Source organism: Oncorhynchus gorbuscha, unplaced genomic scaffold, assembly GCF_021184085.1.
Source record: "Oncorhynchus gorbuscha isolate QuinsamMale2020 ecotype Even-year unplaced genomic scaffold, OgorEven_v1.0 Un_scaffold_4017, whole genome shotgun sequence".
NCBI lineage: Eukaryota > Metazoa > Chordata > Actinopteri > Salmoniformes > Salmonidae > Oncorhynchus > Oncorhynchus gorbuscha.
The window spans coordinates 1-19,743 of record NW_025748135.1 but is presented as its reverse complement, the minus strand read 5'-3'; the positions used below and the strand labels follow the sequence as shown (position 1 = coordinate 19,743).

General features: G+C 43.8%; 3 protein-coding genes across 4 annotated transcripts; 2 read left to right on the top strand and 1 right to left on the bottom strand.

Annotated features, from left to right (window-relative positions):
• The first annotated feature begins 969 nt into the window (after positions 1–969).
• Positions 970–15,365, top strand: LOC124028314 (keratin, type II cytoskeletal 8-like). The gene is made up of 9 exons (XM_046340420.1): positions 970–1,346; positions 5,146–5,354; positions 7,641–7,701; positions 8,745–8,840; positions 9,076–9,240; positions 9,817–9,942; positions 10,296–10,516; positions 12,609–12,655; positions 15,188–15,365. The coding sequence occupies exons 1-9, from the start codon at positions 1,155–1,157 to the stop codon at positions 15,292–15,294; spliced, it is 1,224 nt and encodes a 407-aa protein (XP_046196376.1). The 5' UTR covers positions 970–1,154; the 3' UTR covers positions 15,295–15,365.
• A 416-nt stretch (positions 15,366–15,781) lies between these two features.
• On the bottom strand, positions 15,782–19,274 carry LOC124028315 (pre-miRNA 5'-monophosphate methyltransferase-like). Of its 2 annotated transcripts, XM_046340422.1 has the most exons (3): positions 19,070–19,274; positions 17,016–18,767; positions 15,782–16,817 (listed from the first exon to the last, which is right to left on the bottom strand). In XM_046340422.1, exons 2-3 carry the CDS (start codon positions 17,220–17,222, stop codon positions 16,209–16,211), a joined length of 816 nt encoding a protein of 271 aa, XP_046196378.1. In that variant the 5' UTR covers positions 17,223–18,767; positions 19,070–19,274; the 3' UTR covers positions 15,782–16,208. The 2 variants fall into 2 exon arrangements, with proteins under 2 accessions (XP_046196378.1, XP_046196377.1); XM_046340421.1 differs by having other exon boundaries at positions 17,016–19,274.
• Positions 17,288–18,253, top strand: LOC124028316 (cytochrome c oxidase assembly protein COX14 homolog). Its single transcript, XM_046340424.1, has 2 exons — positions 17,288–17,430; positions 17,719–18,253. The coding sequence occupies exon 2, from the start codon at positions 17,729–17,731 to the stop codon at positions 17,906–17,908; it is 180 nt and encodes a 59-aa protein (XP_046196380.1). The 5' UTR covers positions 17,288–17,430; positions 17,719–17,728; the 3' UTR covers positions 17,909–18,253.
• Positions 19,275–19,743: the final 469 nt, after the last annotated feature.

Genomic DNA, 19,743 nt, shown 5'->3' with positions numbered 1-19,743 from the left:
CCAAATATACCAACTGGTTCACAGCAGGTGATGGAAACTATTGCAGCTATAGGGCTTGAAACTGTTGATCCACTAGACTAGAATGTTTACTAACTTCTGTTGGTTCACAGTGTTGCTCAGATAGCCACAGCAGACACTGTACAGCAGGTTGGAGAGAGATGACACTGTATCTCTCTCCCAGGAGTCACTAAAGAATGGGTGCGTGCCCAAAGGATGGACCTGAGGACACGCACAGCTCAGAAAGACTATCTGGGTGTGGTGACAGACTACCTTTATTCTGCTGCATAGCTTGGGTGAGAGAGAGGGGGAGGGTGCGCCGTGTGGGGCCAGGGAGAGGACAGTGGTGAGTGAATAAGGTGTCTAACTGGTTCTTCAGCCAAGCTAGCACAGAAATTAACTTAAATTACTTAAATGACTTAAACAGTTAACACAAAATAAGTAAGTACTATTCTGTATTCTACTGCACAGCTTGGAGAGAGAGGGGAGGGTGAGCGAGAGAGACAAAGAGAGAGAGAGAGAGACAGAGAGAGAGAGAGAGAGAGAGAGAGAGAGAGAGAGAGAGAGAGAGAGAGAGAGAGAAAGAAAGAAAGAAAGAAAGAAAGAAAGAAAGAAAGAAAGAAAGAAAGAAAGAAAGAAAGAAAGAACGAGATGGGGAAGACAGAGCAGGGAGAGAAACAAAGAGAGAGAGAGAGAGAGAGAGAGAGAGAGAGAGAGAGAGAGAGAGAGAGAGAGAGAGAGAGAGAGAGAGAGAGAGAGAGAGAGAGAGAGAGAGAGAGAGAGAGAGAGAGAGAGAGAGAGAGAGAGAGAGAATGTGGGGCCAGGGAGAGGAGAAAGAAAAGGTGTGAGTGAATAACTGGTTCTGTGGCCAGAGAATAAGAGAACTAGAGAACCACCTCCACCCTGAGGGAGGGGACTTTAAAAGGAGGGCTGAACGCCTGAGACACCTCACTGAGGTCAGACAGCCCTGCTGCTATCCTGTCCTGGCTTGTCCATGAGCATCACTCTGATTATCCCTCCTCTCCATCTCTCCCTCTCTGATTCTCCCTCCTCTCCATCTCTCCCTCTCTGACCCGTACTCCTCTCCATCTCTTCCTCTCCAAATCACTGTCTCCAACTCTCCCTCCACCTCTCCCCTCTCCGTCTCCCCTTCCACCATGAGTCTGAGGTCCAAGCATATCTCCAGCTCCAGTGACCAGCTCAGCAGCCCTCTCCACTCTGTCTCAGTCAACATGAGCCTGCTGGCCCCCCTCAATCTGGATATCGACCCCAACCTGCAGGTCGCCCGCATCCACGAGAAGGACCAAATCAAGGGCCTCAACAACCGCTTCGCCTCCTTCATCGACAAGGTCTGTGTGGTTGTCGCTTAGGATTATGAAGGTCTCTTTTTTTATTTAATCAGGATAGTCCACCCAGTAGCAATAACTGCCACTGTTTTCCAAGGAGTATTATGTCTCTGATGGTGTTCCTCTGTCTGAATCAGCTACTAAAGGACTGAAAGCTAACTTGGTTTAGCCATTGATTGGAAAAAGGGAGAACAAACAGTGATTGCCATCTCTGTATTTTTTCATTACAACCTTGAAGTAACTGAATCTATATCAAATCAAATTCAAATGTATTTATAAAGATGTTTGTTACATCAGCTGATGTCACACAGTGCCGAACAGAAACCCAGCCTAAAACCCCAAACAGCAAGCAATGCAGATGTAGAAGCACGGTGGCTAGGAAAAACTCCCTAGAAAGGCAGGAACCTAGGAAGAAACCTAGAGAGGAACCAGGCTATGAGGGGTGACCAGTCCTCTTCTGGCTGTGCCGGGTGGAGATTATAAGAGTACATGGCCATTAAGGATTGTTCTGCAAGATGTTCAAATGTTCATAGATGACCGGCGGGGTCAAAGAATAATCACGGTGGTTAAACCCCAAAGAGGTCAGGAGGTCAGGAGCAAAGATGATGAAAGCAAAGGAGTTTTTTGTTTGTTTGTTGTTCTGTATTTCTGTTGACTTTGTATATCAGTTTCACTCGCGTTAACCCAAGAAAACAAAGTCACCTGCTCTTTCACAGCCGTGGTCACTGATACACCGCTTAGCTTACATCATATCTGACGTTTCTCACGGAATGGGTAACAGAGTTACAATAGAGGCGTTGTGTCTGTTCTACGCTATGGACCACCAGCCTAGTGCACAGCTCTAAGCTTCCTGCAATAACAAACTCCTATTTGTCTCAGGAGTTGACCTCAACACCAGACATTTTGAGACAAACCATGTCCTAATGGTGCAGGAAATTTGAGATGCAAAGCCCATTTAAAGATGTCTAATAACAAGTGAAAGATATTTAAAGCACCCTCCATGTCCCATTTCTCTCAGCTCATTCAGCTCACTGGTAACCTAATAAAAAATAGGTCAGGCGTGGTATGTTCTTTCAAGAGTGGAAAAGTCCCTTGTATTTAGGGAGGAAGCTTTTGTGATGATCGCAGACAAACAATGGGAACAAAATACAGCTGCCTTGGGTGTGAAATAGAACCTTGAGGAGCTCAGTAGGACTGACTGACTAGTCATTATAACCACAATAATCTCAGTGCTGTTATCTATTTAGTATCTACTGTTATCTATTATTTACTATCTCTGACGACTCAACAGACTTGGTTTCTCAAATGACTGCCTCGCCTGGTTCACCAACTACTTCTCAGACAGAGTTCAGTGTGTCAAATCGGAGGGCCTGTTGTCCGGACCTCTGGCGTGTCTATAGGGGTACCACAGGGTTACATTCTCGGGCCGACTCTTTTGTCTGTATATATCAATGATGTCGCTCTTGCTGCGGGTGATTCCCTGATCCACCTCTACACAGACGACAACATTCTGTATAAATCTGGCCCTTCTTTGGACACTGTGTTTACTAACCTCCAAACAAGCTTCAATGCCATACAACACTCCTTCCGTGGCCTCCAACTGCTCCTAAGCGCTAGTAAAACTAAATGCATGCTCTTCAACCGTTCGCTTCCCGCACCCGCCCGCCCGACTAGCATCACTACTCTGGACAGTTCTGATTTAGATTATGTGGACAATGACAAATACCTAGGTGTCTGGTTAGACAGCGGCAGCGTAGCCTAGTGGTTAGAGTGTTGGACTAGTAACCGGAAGGTTGCAAGTTCAAACCCCCGAGCTGACAAGGTACAAATCTGTCGTTCTGCCCCTGAACAGGCAGTTAACTCACTGTTCCTAGGCTGTCATTGAAAATAAGAATTTGTTCTTAACTGACTTGCCTGGTTAAATAAAGGTAAAATTTAAAAGACTGTAAACTCCCCTTCCAGACTCACATTAAATATTTCCAATACAAAATGAAATCTAGAATCGGCTTCCTATTTCGCAACAAACCCTCCTTCACGCACGTCGTCAAACATACCCTCGTTAAACTGATTATCCTACCGATCCTCGACTTCGGCGATGTCATTTACAAAATAGCTTTCAATACTAAAATAGCTTTCAATACTAATAATTCTCAGCAAACTGGATGCAGTCTATCACATTGCCATCCGTTTTGTCACCAAAGCCCCTTATACCACCCACCACTGCGACCTGTATGCTCTAGTCGGCTGGCCCTCGCTACATATTCATCGCCAGACCCACTGGCTCCAGGTCATCTACAAGTCCATGCTAGGTAAAGCTCCGCCTTATCTCAGCTCACTGGTCACGATAACAACACCCACCCGTAGCACGCGCTCCAGCAGCTATATCTCACCGGTCATCCCCAAAGCCAACAGCTCCTTTAGCCGCCTTTCCTTCCAGTTCCCTGCTGCCAATGACGGGAACGAATTGCAAAAATCGCTGAAGCTGGAGACATATTTCCCTCACTAACTTTTAACATCTGCAATCTGAGCAGCTAACCGATCGCTGCAGCTGTACATAGCCCATCTGTAAATAGCCCACCCAATCTACCTATCTCATCCCCATATTGTTTTTATTTACTTTTCTGCTCTTTTGCACACCAGTATTTCTACTTGCACATCAACATCTGCTCATCTATCACTCCAGTGTTCATTTGCTAAATTGTATTTACTTCGATACAATGGCCTATTTATTTCCTTACCTCCTCATGCCATTTGCACACACTGTATATAGTCTTTCTTTTTTTCTATTGTGTTATTGACTGTACGCTTGCTTATTCCATGTGTAACTCTGTGTTGTTGTTTGTGTCGCACTGCTTTGCTTTATCTTGGCCAGGTCGCAGTTGTAAATGAGAACTTGTTCTCAACTAGCCTACCTGGTTAAATAAAGGTGAAATAAAAAATACAAATTCAATAGAGTATCCACTGTTATCTAGGGAGTATATACTGTTATCTATAGAGTATCTACTATTATCTATGTAGTATCTACTGTTATCTAGGGTGTATCCACTGTTATCTAGGGAAATGTTATCTATAGAGTATCTACTATTATCTATGTAGTATCTACTGTTATCTAGGGTGTATCCACTGTTATCTATGGAGTATCCACTGTTATCTAGGGAGTATATACTGTTATCTATAGAGTATCTACTATTATCTATGTAGTATCTACTGTTATCTAGGGTGTATCCACTGTTATCTATAGAGTATATACTGTTATCTATAGAGTATATACTGTTATCTATAGAGTATCCACTGTTATCTATGGAGTATCCACTGTTATCTATGGAGTATCCACTGTTATCTATAGAGTATCTACTGTTATCTACAGAGTATCTACTGTTATCTATAGAGTATATACAGTTATCTATAGAGTATTTACTGTTATCTATAGAGTATCCACTGTTATCTATGGAGTATCCACTGTTATCTATGGCGTTTCCATGGTTATCTATGGAGATTCCATGGTTATCTATGGAGTATCAACTGTTATCTATGGCGTTTCCATGGTTATCTATGGAGATTCCACGGTTATCTATGGAGTATCCACTGTTATCTATGGTGTTTCCATGGTTATCTATGGAGTATCAACTGTTATCTACCGATCATTTACATCTGATTCTATATAAACTTTATGAAGGTCATGACAAGTCAAAGAGAAATTCCAAGGTGTCTTTGAATCAAAGAGAAATGCCTCTCTTCAGGGCCACCAAAGACCCACTATGTGCTATGTCCTCAACTATCTGAGTCTCTTTTCCCCCTTTAGGTGCGTTTCCTGGAGCAGCAGAACAAGATGTTAGAGACTAAGTTTGATCTGCTGCACGGTAAGCAGACGGGCCGCTCACACATCGAGCCTCTGTTCGAGGCCTATATGGCCAACCTCCGTCGCCAGATGGACCTGGTGAACAACAACAATACCAAGCTGGGTGGAGAGCTGAGGAACATGCAAGGTCTGGTGGAGGACTTCAAACACAAGTAGGAGTCTGTATCTATCTATCTATCTATCTATCTATCTATCTATCTATCTATCTATCTATCTATCTATCTATCTATCTATCTATCTATCTATCTATCTATCTGTCTGTCTATCTATCTATCTATTCAATTCAATTCAATTCAAGGGGCTTTATTGGCATGGGAAACATGTGTTAACACTGCCAAAGCAAGTGAGGTAGATAATATATAAAGTGAATATAAGTTAAATAAACTATCAAAATTAACAGTAAACATTACACATACAGAAGTTTCAAAACAATAAAGACAATCCAAATGTCATATTATATATATATATACAGTGTTTTAACAATGTACAAATGGTTAAAGGACACAAGATAAAATAAAAAAGCATAAATATGGGTTGTATTTACAATGGTGTTTGTTCTTCACTGGTTGCCCTTTTCTCGTGGCAACAGGTCACAAATATTGCTGCTGTGATGGCATACTATGGAATTTCACCCAGTAGATATGGGAGTTTATCAAAATTGGATTAGTTTTCAAAATCTTTGTGGATCTGTGTAATCTGAGGGAAATATGTGTCTCTACTATGGTCATACATTGGGCAGGAGGTTAGGAAGTGCAACTCAGTTTCCACCTCATTTTGTGCGCAGTGAGCACATAGCCTGTCTTCTCTTGAGAGCCATGTCTGCCTACGGCGGCCTTTCTCAATAGCAAGGCTATGCTCACTGAGTCTGTACATAGTCTAAGCTTTCCTTAATTTTGGGTCAGTCACAGTGGTCAGGTATTCTGCCGCTGTGTACTCTCTGTTTAGGGCCAAATAGCATTCTAGTTTGCTCTGTTAATTCTTTCCAATGTGTCAAGTAATTATCTTTTTGTTTTCTCATGATTTGGTTGGGTCTAATTGTGCTGCTGTCCTGGGTGTGTTTGTGTTTGTGAACAGAGCCCCAGGACCAGCTTGCCTTAGGGGGACTCTTCTCCAGGTTCATCTCTCTGTAGGTGATGGCTTTGTTATGGAAGGTTTGGGAATCGCTTCCTTTTAGGTGGTTATAGAATTTAACGTCTCTTTTCTGGATTTTGATAATTAGTGGGTATCGGCCTAATTCTGCTTTGCATGCATTATTTGGTGTTCTACGTTGTAAACGGAGGATATTCTGTGTGCAGAGTCTCAATTTGTAGAATTCTGCGTGCAGAGTCTCAATTTGGTGTTTGTCCCATTTTGTGAAGTCTTGGTTGGTGAGCGGACCCCAGACCTCACAACCATAAAGGGCAATGGGCTCTATGACTGATTCAAGTATTTTCAGCCAAATCCTAATTGGTATGTTGACATTTATGTTCCTTTTGATGGCATAGAATGCCCTTCTTGCCTTGTCTCTCAGATCGTTCACAGCTTTGTGGAAGTTACCTGTGGCGCTGATGTTTAGGCCAAGGTATGTATAGTTTTTTGTGTGCTCTAGGGCAACAGTGTCTAGATGGAATTTGTATTTGTGGTCCTGGTGACTGGACTTTTTTTGGAATACCATTATTTTGGTCTTACTGAGATTTACTGTCAGGGCCCAGGTCTGACAGAATCTGTGCATAAGATCGAGGTGCTGCTGTAGGCCCTCCTTGGTTGGTGACAGAAGCACCATATCTATCTATCTATCTATCTATCTATCTATCTATCTATCTATCTATCTATCTATCTATCTATCTATCTATCTATCTATCTATCTATCTATCTATCTATCTATCTATCTATCTATCTGTCTGTCTGTCTGTCTGTCTGTCTGTCTGTCTGTCTGTCTGTCTGTCTGTCTGTCTGTCTGTCTGTCTGTCTGTCTGTCTGTCTGTCTGTCTGTCTGTCTGTCTGTCTGTCTGTCTGTCTGTCTGTCTGTCTGTCTGTCTGTCTGTCTGTCTGTCTGTCTGTCTGTCTGTCTGTCTGTCTGTCTGTCTGTCTGTCTGTCTGTCTGTGTCTGTGTCTGTCTGTGTCTGTCTGTGTCTGTCTGTGTCTATCTATCTGGATGGAGAGCTGAGGAACATGCAATGTCTGGTGGATGACTTCAAACACAAGTAGGGACACCTAGTTATTGCCAGGAATGTTGGTTGAGTTCTCTTTTGTTCTCTTCTTACTGACAATGACTAGGGGGAAGAGCTGCCAGCGAGAGGCGTTTAGTCTGCAGGTTCATGGAGAAACTCCTGGCCCAGATTGACTAACATATAACCTGGTGTCATTTTAACACCAATAACAAAGTGTGACCCGAAGATGATCAAAAGCCCGATACATTCGGACCAAAGTCAGTCTCTTGTCATTCTGTTTTTACCTAGATACGAAGACGAGATCAACAAGCGACAAAATATGGAGAACGAATTTGTGAATCTGAAAAAGGTGAGAGTGTCACATTTCCCCCAGTGATACCTGAATTGTGTTTTAATGGTCTCAGAAGAATAACATTGATGCTCTTGGAATACTTTATGGACACAATACCATACTATGACATCAACTTAAATCAAATCACATCACATTTTATTTGTCACATACACATGGTTAGCAGATGTTAATGCGAGTGTAGCGAAATGCTTGTGCTTCTAGTTCCGAAAATGCAGTGATAACCAACAAGTAATCTAACTAACAATTCCAAAACTACTGTCTTATACACAGTGTAAGGGGATAAAGAATATGTACATAAGGATATATGAATGAGTGATGGTACAGAGCAGCATACAGTAGATGGTATCGAGTACAGTATATACATATGAGATGAGTATGTAGACAAAGTAAACAAAGTGGCATAGTTAAAGTGGCTAGTGATACATGTATTACATAAGGATGCAGTCGATGATGTAGAGTACAGTATATACGTATGCATATGAGATTAATAATGTAGGGTAAGTAACATTATATAAGGTAGCATTGTTTAAAGTGGCTAGTGATATATTTACATCATTTCCCATCAATTCCCATTATTAAAGTGGCTGGAGTTGGGTCAGTGTCAACTTAATGTTGTATTCAGTGATACAGTGCTGTACCATGAGAGTGAGGTTAAGTTAGACAAACACTGCAAATGAAAAGGCCCAGAGAGACAGAGACAACAATAGCTAGTATGAGCAAACCTGCTCCATCTTCTGCGAGATTAAAAAACCATACGCTTGTAAGGTATAATTTCACCACTGAAACAAAAATGAAGGATCTGGACCTGAGGTGTATAGGGGAGATTGAGAAAATATCAAACCACCATGTCAAAATCCATTTTGACATCAACCCAATTAGCTGTCCTGCAATGAAACACTCAGTCTTCAATAAATTGCACCTGGTATGTTTGGACAAGGTACTTGGTGGCCTACTGTTGTTCTTTCAAGGTATTAGGTTTTTACAAAACAGTAGTAGTCGAAGGGACTAGAGAGGGTAACTATAGTATGTTGTCCTATCAGGATGTGGACTCGGCACACATGGTGAAGGCAGACCTGGGAGACAAGGTGGGAGCTCTGACTGATGAGATCAACTTCCTCAGGTTCATCTATGAAGAGGTATGATCATAACTGTATTACCAAGAAACTGCAATCCACACATGTATGTCCTGTATGGTTCAGGCAGTTGGTGAGAGTGAGTGGCTATCAATGCCAAAGTTGTGAGTTCAAATACTGTAATGATCACATACAAAACAATTCCCGGGAACTCAAGTTATGGTAAAATCCTTTTGGAGTGTTTGTTTGTTTGTTTGTTTGTTTGTTTGTTTGTTTGTTCACCTCTTCGTACATCCAGGAGCTGCGTGAGCTGCAAGCCAGTATCAGGGACACCTCTGTGGTGGTACAGATAGACAACAGTCGTGACCTCAACATGGACCAGATAGTGGCTGACGTCAAGGCTCAGTATGAGGACATCGCTGTTAAGAGCCGAGAGGAGGCTGAGATGTGGTACAAGTCCAAGGTGAACAACAGTTGGCTATTCTAGGATTGAAGTGGACAAGAGGGATTTTGTTAAATTGAAGTGGACAAGAGGGATTTTGTTAGATTGAAGCGGACAAGAGGGATTTTGTTAGATTGAAGCGGACAAGAGGGATTTTGTTAGATTGAAGTGGACAAGAGATATTTTGTTAGATTGAAGTGGACAAGAGGGATTTTGTTAGATTGAAGTGGACAAGAGATATTTTGTTAGATTGAAGTGGTTAAGAGGGATTTTGTTTTACTACATGGAAATCAATACCCATTTCACACATTCTGAGCTGAGCCGTACTGCTCTGGCCTTGTTACACATCTACCATAGCAGCGGAAACCAGGCTGTCAGGACAATGTTAATGGATAATATCAGGCCAAAAAGTGTGGTTTGGCAGATAGTGTGAAAAAGGTCCAAGAGAACTCTGTGCCTCTCAGAGTTGGAGTGCTGATCTAGGATCAGTTTGAGCTTTTTAGATAATAGTGAATAACATTATTTCAACCTGATCCTAGACCAGCAGTCCAACTGATTCGGGGTCTTTACGTAATGCATGTTGTGTTTAAATCTCAGTTGGACCAGATTGCCATCCAGGCCACGCAGTATGGAGACGAGCTGAGGAACACCAAGGGAGAGACAGCCGAAATCAACCGCTTGATCGTCCGTCTGCAGAGTGAGATAGAGGCTGTCAAACAACAGGTAGTTCACTTATTATATAACACTATATAGTTGAACTGCTTTGAGGCACAGTAATATCAAACAAGTGCCACTTGGTGTGACACAAGCAAATGCCATGAAATCGATGCAACCTTAGCCCTGGTGTTGATGTCCCGTAGCGTGTCAATCTGGAGAACCACATCGCTGATGCTGAGGGCCGTGGGGAGCTGGCTGTGAAGGAGGCTAAGTCTCTAACCTAACCCTAACTATACCTATCTCTCCCGTAGCGTGCCAACCTGGAGAACCAGATCGCTGATGCTGAGGGCCGTGGGGAGCTGGCTGTTAAGGAGGCTAAGTCTCTAACCTAACCCTAACTATACCTATCTCTCCCGTAGCGTGCCAACCTGGAGAACCAGATCGCTGATGCTGAGGGCCGTGGGGAGCTGGCTGTGAAGGAGGCTAAGTCCAGGATCAGAGATCTGGAGGATGCTCTGCAGAGGGCCAAGCAAGACATGGTCAGGCAGCTCAGAGAGTACCAAGACCTGATGAACATCAAGCTGGCCCTGGACATAGAGATAGCCACCTACAGAAAACTACTGGAGGGAGAGGAGAGCAGGTATGGAGGGGGAGGACAGGTATGGAGGGAGAGGAGGACAGATATGGAGGGAGAGGAGGACAGGTATGGAGGGAGAGGAGGACAGGTATGGAGGGAGAGGAGGACAGGTATGGAGGGAGAGGAGACAGGTATGGAGGGAGAGGAGGACAGGTATGGAGGGAGAGGAGGACAGGTATGGAGGGAGAGGAGACAGGTATGGAGGGAAAGGAGGACAGGTATGGAGGGAGAGGAGACAGGTATGGAGGGAGAGGAGAGGAATGGAGGGGGGGACAGGTATGGAGGGGGGACAGGGGGACAGGTGTGGAGGGAGAGGAGGACAGGTATGGAGGGAGAGGAGGACAGGTATGGAGGGAGAGGAGGACAGGGATGGAGGGAGAGGAGGACAGGGATGGAGGGAGAGGAGGACAGGTATGGAGGGGAGGAGGACAGATATGGAGGGAGAGGAGGACAGGTATGGAGGGAGAGGAGGACAGGTATGGAGGGAGAGGAGGACAGGGATGGAGGGAGAGGAGGACAGGGATGGAGGGAGAGGAGGACAGGGATGGAGGGAGAGGAGACAGGTATGGAGGGAGAGGAGGACAGGTATGGAGGGGGGGACAGGTATGGAGGGAGAGGAGGACAGGTATGGAGGGAGAGGAGGACAGGTATGGAGGGAGAGGAGACAGGTATGGAGGGAGAGGAGGACAGGTATGGAGGGAGAGGAGGACAGGTATGGAGGGAGAGTAGGACAGGTATGGAGGGAGAGGAGGACAGGTATGGAGGGAGAGGAGACAGGTATGGAGGGAGAGGAGGACAGGTATGGAGGGAGAGGAGGACAGGTATGGAGGGAGAGGAGGACAGGTATGGAGGGAGAGGAGACAGGTATGGAGGGAGAGGAGACAGGTATGGAGGGAGAGGAGACAGGTATGGAGGGAGAGGAGGACAGGTATGGAGGGGGGACAGGTATGGAGGGGGGACCAGGACAGGTATGGAGGGAGAGGAGACAGGTATGGAGGGAGTGGAGACAGGTATGGAGGGAGAGGAGGACAGGTATGGAGGGAGAGGAGGACAGGTATGGAGGGAGAGGAGGACAGGGATGGAGGGAGAGGAGGACAGGGATGGAGGGAGAGGAGGACAGGGATGGAGGGAGAGGAGACAGGTATGGAGGGAGAGGAGGACAGGTATGGAGGGGGGGACAGGTATGGAGGGAGAGGAGGACAGGTATGGAGGGAGAGGAGGACAGGTATGGAGGGAGAGGAGACAGGTATGGAGGGAGAGGAGGACAGGTATGGAGGGAGAGGAGGACAGGTATGGAGGGAGAGTAGGACAGGTATGGAGGGAGAGGAGGACAGGTATGGAGGGAGAGGAGACAGGTATGGAGGGGGGAGAGGAGGACAGGTATGGAGGGAGAGGAGGACAGGTATGGAGGGAGAGGAGGACAGGTATGGAGGAGACAGGTATGGAGGGAGAGACAGGTATGGAGGAGAGGAGACAGGTATGGAGGGAGAGGAGGACAGGTATGGAGGGGGACAGGTATGGAGGGGGGACAGGTATGGAGGGAGAGGAGGACAGGTATGGAGGGAGAGGAGGACAGGTATGGAGGGAGAGGAGACAGGTATGGAGGGAGAGGAGACAGGTATGGAGGGAGTGGAGACAGGTATGGAGGGAGAGGAGGACAGGTATGGAGGGGGGGACAGGTATGGAGGGGGGGACAGGTATGGAGGGAGAGGAGGACAGGTATGGAGGGAGAGGAGGACAGGTATGGAGGGAGAGGACAGGTATGGAGGGAGAGGAGACAGGTATGGAGGGAGAGGAGGACAGGTATGGAGGGAGAGGAGGACAGGTATGGAGGGAGAGGAGACAGGTGTGGAGGGAGAGGAGGATAGGTATGGAGGGAGAGGAGGACAGGCATGGAGGGAGAAGAGGACAGGGATGGAGGGAGAGGAGGATAGGTATGGAGGGTGAGGAGGACAGGCATGGAGGGAGAGGACAAGTAAACCTGGGACATGATACAGTATGACCATTTTCTATAAGTTGAGGTTCTTAACAAGGACTGGACAATGTTTTAAAGGTATTTCAGAAACTGAAGCGGCACTATTTATTTTTCTTCTAGGATTGGACATCAATCTATTGTCAATATCCAGTCGGTGTCCAGCTACAGTAAGTAGCCTATGTACTACTGAAAAAATATATCAGAAAATGTACTCTATTTAATGTTTTCATCCACTGACTAGAATCATACAAAATTCAGTTTTTTTTTTTAACACAAGAGCATTTATGTTTAGGCTCCAACCCATAGAGATCACATTAAATGACCAAGTTCCAGAATGGATTAAAAATGGCAGCCAACATAGATTTAATATCAGCAATTGTGTAATATAATTATTGTTAACCTAAACTATTGTCATATACAGTGCATTTAGGAAGTATTCCGACCCCTTCTCTTTTCCACATTGTGTTACGTTACAGCCTTATTCTAAAATGTATTAAATATTGTTTTCCCTCATCAATCTACACACAGTACACCATAATGACAAAGTGAAAACATGTTTTTAGATTTATTTTGTTGTAAATGTATTAAAATTTAAAACAGAAATACCTTATTTACATAAGTATTCAGATCCTATGCTTTGAGACTCGAAATTGAGCTCAGGTGCATCCTGCTTGAGTTGTTTCTACAATTTGGAGTCCATCAGTGGTAAATTAAATTGACTGGACATGATTTCAAAAGGCACACACCTGTCTATATAAGGCCCCACAGTTGACAGTGCATGTCAGAGTGAAATACAAACCATGAGGTCAAAGGAATTGTCCGTAGAGCTCCGATATAGGATTGTGTCGAGACACAGATCTGGGGAATGTTACCAAAACATGTCAGCAGTATTGAAGGTCCCCAAGAACACAGTGGCCTCCATCATTCTTAAATGGAAGTAGCTATGAACCACCAAGACTCTTCCTAGAGCTGTGACCAACAAAATAATGGTCACTCTGACAGAGCTCCAGAGTTCCTCTGCGGAGATGGGAGAACCTTCCAGAAGGACAATTGTCAAATCAAATCAAATCAAAGTAGATTTGTCACGTGCGCTGAATACAACAGGTGTATACAACCTTACAGTGAAATGCTTACTGACAGGCTCTAACCAATAGTGCAAAAAAGGTATTAGGTGAACAATAGGTAGGTAAAGAAATAAAACAACAGTAAAACTACAGGCTATATACAGTAGCGAGGCTATAGAAGTAGCGAGGCTACATACAGACAACGGTTAGCCAGGCTCTCTGCCGTACTCCACCAATCAAGGCTTTATGGTAGAGTGGTCAGACGGAAGCCACTCCTTGGAGTTTGCCAAAAGGCACCTAAAGGACTCTCAGACCACGAGAAACAAAATTCTCTGGTCTGATGAAACCAGATTAAACTCTTTGGCCTGAATGCCAAGTGTCACATCTGGAGGAAACCTGGCACCATCCCTACGGTGAAGCACGGTGGTGGCAGCATCATGCTGTGGGGATGTTTTCCACCATCCCTACGGTGAAGCACGGTGGTGGCAGCATCATGCTGTGGGGATGTTTTTCAGCGGCAGGGACTGGAAGACTAGTCAGGATCGATGAAAAGATGAACGTAGCAAAGTACAGAGAGAACCTTGATGAAAACCTGCTCCAGAGCGCTCAGGACCTCAGACTGGGGCAAAGGTTCACCTTCCAACAGGACAATGGCCCTAAGCACACAGGCCAAGACAACGCAGGACTGGTTTCGGGACAAGTCTCTGTTTGTCCTTGAGTGGCCCAGCCAGAGCCCGGTCGAACATCCCTGGAGAGACTGGGAAATAGCTGTGCAGTGACGCTCCCCATCCAACCTGACAGAGCTTGAGAGGATCTGCAGAGAACAATGGGTGAAACTTCCCAAATACAGGTGTGCCAAGCTTGTAGCGTCATACCCAAGAAGACTAGAAGCTGTAATCACTGCCAAAAGGTGCTTCAACAAAGTACTGAGTAAAGGGTGTGAATACTCATGTAAATGTAATATTTTCATTCGTTTTATTTATTTATTTGAAAAATTTTCTGAAAAGCCATTTTTGCTTTGACATTATGAGGTATTGTGTGTAGATTGAGGGAATCTTTTTTTTAAAGACATTTTAGAATAAGGCTGTAATGTAACAAAATGTGTAAAAAGTCAAGGTCTGAATACTTTCCAAATACATTGTAACTATAAATACAGTCTATAGAGGTTTTAAACAAATGTTCTGTATAAAAAGCCTCTAAAACATATGTAAACAGACCATCAAACTAAATGTTTGTTTTCGTGGAAAGCTGTGAGTGCTATTATGATACAGTATCAGTGCTTTTAGTCCGTCGTTGTAAATAAGAATTTGTTCTTAACTGACTTGCCTAGTTAAATAAAGGTTAAATAAAAAATGAAAAGGTTCCCGTTGCATTGAAAACTTGTGTAAGTCCTATCGACAACTGATTTCAGACAGTGTATGTCGTGGATTGACTGTATTGTTGGCAGTTAATTTGAAAAAATATATGTAATCATTCCTCCAAAACTGACTGGCTAGCTAATCAAAATAAAGTAGTAGCAAACTATGGTTGACCAACTCCCTTATCTTTATACCATCAGAAGAAGGTTAATGTCCATCCTAGCATTCTAATTCCTAATTCTATGCTCTAACCATTAGACTGGTGTGTTCTGTTCAGGTTCTAAGAGCAGCTGTAACAAATACCTCAGCAGCTTCAGCTCAACACCCAAGCTGCTGATTAAAACGATTGAACAACGAGGAAGCTCCAGATTCAGCTCTCACTGAGGAGCCCTCAGATCCTTCTGGCTTGGGATGAAGAGTTTATATCACATGTATTGCTTCTTTTGTTTATGTGCATGGAGAGTATACCGTATATATGATTCAAGATCTAATAGTTTTGATTTTGTAGCTAGTTGTTTGTTTGGATACAAACTTTTGTCTTTGTATTTTCATTACAGAAAGAACAAACTTGCAGTTTCAACTGGTCATTTCATGTTAATGTAAAATGTTACGTTTAAAAAAAAAATCAAAGCTTGCTGTAACACATGGGATGGTGTAGAAGTTTTTAAATAAAGAACAAGAGAGTACTCAAGGCCTATAATGTAAGTACAAAAAGCTTCATCCTCAGGCAACGAGAGAATGGTTGTCATGAGGTCAAAACAAAAAGGACACCACCTGCTTCTTGTCTATTCATTTAATATGAACTTTGAGAGAGAGGTCCTTGAAGAAAGGGGGGGCGTGTTATTTGAAGAGATATGATGCTTTGGAGTAGTAAATTCATGGGCTTTATTCATTCTTATTTTTAACCATCCCCAAAAGTAAAATATTAAATTCATTTCTCATACACACACAGTTCATTCATAATTGTTTGCCAGAACATATACGCTATTAAGATGAAAATCGAGTAAGATCAGTTAAATGCATAGCTGAAAGTATAGACTAGGTATGGTGGTAATACAAGTAGTAACAGAGTATTATTGCCTCCTAGTGTTCAATCAACATACTGGTCCTTCGCTGCACTTAAAGAACTTGAGCTGGCTGTGAAGGAGGCTAAGGAACTTGGAGTTCCTTCTCTGCACACATACATATTTCCTTAGGACCTTGTCACTTCATTGTCAAGGAAGACAATTTTCAAATGTTCTCAGTTTACTCCTTCAAGACAATCATCATAACATATACTACAAGTCCAGTCATTTTATCTACTGGGATAAATGTAGGTCAACCGTATGTAGGTCAACCGTCTCTCTTCTCCTAAAGAGGAGCAGTCTACGATCCCAGCTGGTACTACCGAAACACTGCATCAGTGCCATCCCACAGTGTTTCTCTAAGTGTTCCCTGGCTTGTTCTGCCACATCTCCTCTGATCTTTAACTCCTTGAAGTGGTCAAAGTCAGACCGCCCGAGCTTCCTCAGCCTCCGGGCAGCCGAACGGTAGCACTTCCAGGGCTGGGCCTCCAGGAGGAGATGTTGGCTGACGGAGGCCAGCCGGGAGAGGAGCCCCAGTAGGGCAGCGTCTCCGTGGTTCAGGTGGACCCACATGGTAACAGCCAGGCACAGGGAGAGGTGGAAGCGGAAGCCGCCATGTTGTCTCAGGTAGTCCTGTAGCTGGGTCTGGCTAGCAGCATCCTCAGTGATGTCTAAGGGAATGAAAGAGATGCTCTGGGGGAAAGGGTTGGTCTGTTGGGCCCGGAGGATCAGGGTTTCGTCCAGGTCGAAGCCCAGGAGTTGGAGATCAGTGTCGGGTGGTGTTGTAGAGTCTTCAGACAAGACTCTCTGTTGAAGGTGTCTGTACAATGCCACTGTCAGGTCCTGTTATATATTACACATGGATAGATGAGAAAATACTTCATTAGTGACAGACATCTAACTCAAAGTATTCAAAGATCGATGATGAAACTCGGTGATTGTTGTCTTAATATGTGTGGGTGGTGGATCAGTTTGTAAAGGATGGCTAACATGATTACATCTCTTTATGTGGCTAACCTTAGCTGGCTAGCTTTAGCTTACCCCTGAATTGCAACCGACATCCAGCATCAATATGGTTTCACTGCTGTCCTTGCCATACCCCAAATCCTGAATAAGTGTGGTCGGAATGAGGCTTAAACGGTTCTCTGGTGGGTTAAATGTGTAATAGTTTATAAAATTGCCGTATGGTGCTGCACCGGGATCATCTTTTTCATCCAGAACTTCACTCTCTGCTCCACATGTGGCCATCGCTGTTCCCACGTGTGCAGCATCAAAATACGTCCGACCTAGGAAAAATCTACAGAACTTCTATACCGCTCCTCCCACTGCTGATTACTCAAGAACCGAACGACTTTTGACCCTCACAAGACTCCGTTGTTTTCAGTTACGGAAGAAGTTAGCAGGCCAGGTGTGTTGACATTGAGAAGGGTATCAATAATCTGTCATATTTTACAAGGTAAGCGACAATACAATTTACATAGCAGTCATTTGAAACTGGAAAAAAAAGTCACAATTTTTATTCAATGTGTTGATAAAAGCTTGCTAACCTTGATAGCTAGCTAACCTAGCTAAATTACATCAGATACCCTGAATTTGACTAACATCCGATGTTACACTTTTTTTGTTGAAATGTTGACATTTTGTTATCTGTGAACCACATTGTTAAATACGAGTAAACAATGAGATCTATGTAGCTACCCTTAGTTGTACTACAATTTGTCGTTGCTGGTTATAACTTCCTCAGGAACACCATCATGTTGACCACCGCAAAGCGACTCGCCGACTTCGGATACCGGGGGTTTTCTGCCTCGATGATGCTGTTGACACTCTACGGGGGATACCTGTGTACCATGCGGGGATACCGCTACATGAACAAGCAAAAAGAGCTGCAGGTAGCGGCAGAAAACCAAGCCGTGGAGGTCCTCAAGCCATAGAGGACTGGAACTGAATAGTTGGTCCACAAAATCATGGACATTTCTGTTCCTCCCATGGGACTTTTATGTGATAACTATTTGGGTGTGGAAGTTTTGTGTGCCCAGATGAGTAAAGGAGAATCTACTCTTCATTTACTGTCAAGTTCATAATTTGTCTGCTAAAAGAAGGGGCAGAGGACTGGAGTTGACTGAAAAATGGGTCGAGTCCTTCCAGCTTAAACTAAATGTCAAATCAGTCTCTTATCATAACTTGCTCGGATCATACTGAATCATAGTTTGTGTGGTGGGATCTTCAAGGTTATGTACCAACCGTTAATATGAATAAAAACATCTTACACAAATAAACATCTATTTTTGTCTCTGTACTCAACACTCACATTATTAGCCCTAATACACACCACATCTATGAATGATCTCTACTGAAGAGGATTCTGTTGGCTTCTTCACATTTAAATTCATATGCATTTTCTTTTGTATACCAAAGACATTTAAAAAAATGTGAAACATTCAATAAACATTGGTCTCATATTAATAAGATAGAAACAGTGAACAGAACTGACCGGAAACAAAGTAACTGAACAATTACTTCTTAAAATACACAGTAGTAACTCAAGTCCACCTGACCAATAAAACGGACAGAAGAGAATCTCAGGCAAACTGCAGCATCACATTAAACAAATGGAATACAAGCAAGCGTTCTATGTTCATAAGGTACCGCAAATATCTACAGACCCATTCACTTGACATCAGGGAATGCACTTTTTTTCTCTCTTCATTTCATCAGTTTTGATTCTATGGGTCACAGTAGTGTGTCTATTCATCCATCGTATGCTGTCATAGTCATCGATCATTGTTAGTTCTGAAGAAGAAAATTTAATTAAGAGTTAGATGAATGAAGAAACTAAGTTAAAACGTACAGGGAACTGGATGAGGCTGGAAAAGCCCTTCAAGATGTAATCTGGGATAGGATGAACTAGTAGTGGAAAGGCTGCACAGATATGCCTAATTCTCACTATAGGGCCGACCCAAACAGTATTGGCTCTGATATTGTCCTTTCCAGCACAGTTCCGACAAATAGTAGATGCGCAGTGTAACCACGCCAGACATATTTGACCTGGCTCGGCCCTATAGTGTGAATCAGACGGCAGGCTCCTCTATCACCTGCTGCTGGTGCGTATCTGTGGCCAGCTTTTAGTGGTGACGGCGTGGCCGTTGATGCCATTGGTGCCGTTCTCTGCCTTAGGAGAGAAAGCCATTTGAACCCCCCTGTCATTGGTTCTGTTGGTGTCAGCCTCCTCCTCCGAGCTGCTCTCCACGTCACTGCGGTCATCCTTAGACACCTGACAGACAGAGAAATACAAGGTTACGATTCAAAGTGAACAACGTGCTTGACATCCTGGAAACATGGTTGAATGAATAATGCACCTTATTTTCATAGGTAAATTACACATAAATTAATAACATGATCTCTTCATATGCAACCCATTGCAGGTCAAAATGTCACAAAGATGACAACCACATTGTTTGGGGGGAAAAGTAAATGAAGGCATAAATAGAATACTTACTGCAGAGAGCAGAGAAATATATATATATAGTCATCAGATAGACAGGGCAAGCAAGGAAAAGAGCAGTGGAGGAGGAAGACTCAGCCGAGAAAGACAGATGGAAAGATAGGAGGATCTCTCTCACCCCAGAGAGAAAATAAAAGAGCTATCTCTGCAGAGAGAACAAGAGAAAGAAAAGGTATGAACAGATAAAAAAACTGTTTTTATTCCATAGTTCTTCCATAGCCTCCAACATGCAACAGGTATTATTTTCTCACTATAGCCTGTGTT

Bases quoted from the DNA above. Each gene is read 5' to 3' on its own strand.
- LOC124028314 (XM_046340420.1), top strand. From the start codon at position 1,155: ATGAGTCTGAGGTCCAAGCATATCTCCAGCTCCAGTGACCAGCTCAGC. The intron at 9,943-10,295 runs GTAGTTCACTTA...TCTCTCCCGTAG, and splicing joins TAGAGGCTGTCAAACAACAG to CGTGCCAACCTGGAGAACCA. The intron at 10,517-12,608 runs GTATGGAGGGGG...TTTTTCTTCTAG, and splicing joins CTGGAGGGAGAGGAGAGCAG to GATTGGACATCAATCTATTG.
- LOC124028315 (XM_046340421.1), bottom strand. From the start codon at position 17,222: ATGGCCACATGTGGAGCAGAGAGTGAAGTTCTGGATGAAAAAGATGAT. The intron at 16,818-17,015 runs GTAAGCTAAAGC...AATATATAACAG, and splicing joins ATGTCGGTTGCAATTCAGGG to GACCTGACAGTGGCATTGTA.
- LOC124028316 (XM_046340424.1), top strand. From the start codon at position 17,729: ATGTTGACCACCGCAAAGCGACTCGCCGACTTCGGATACCGGGGGTTT.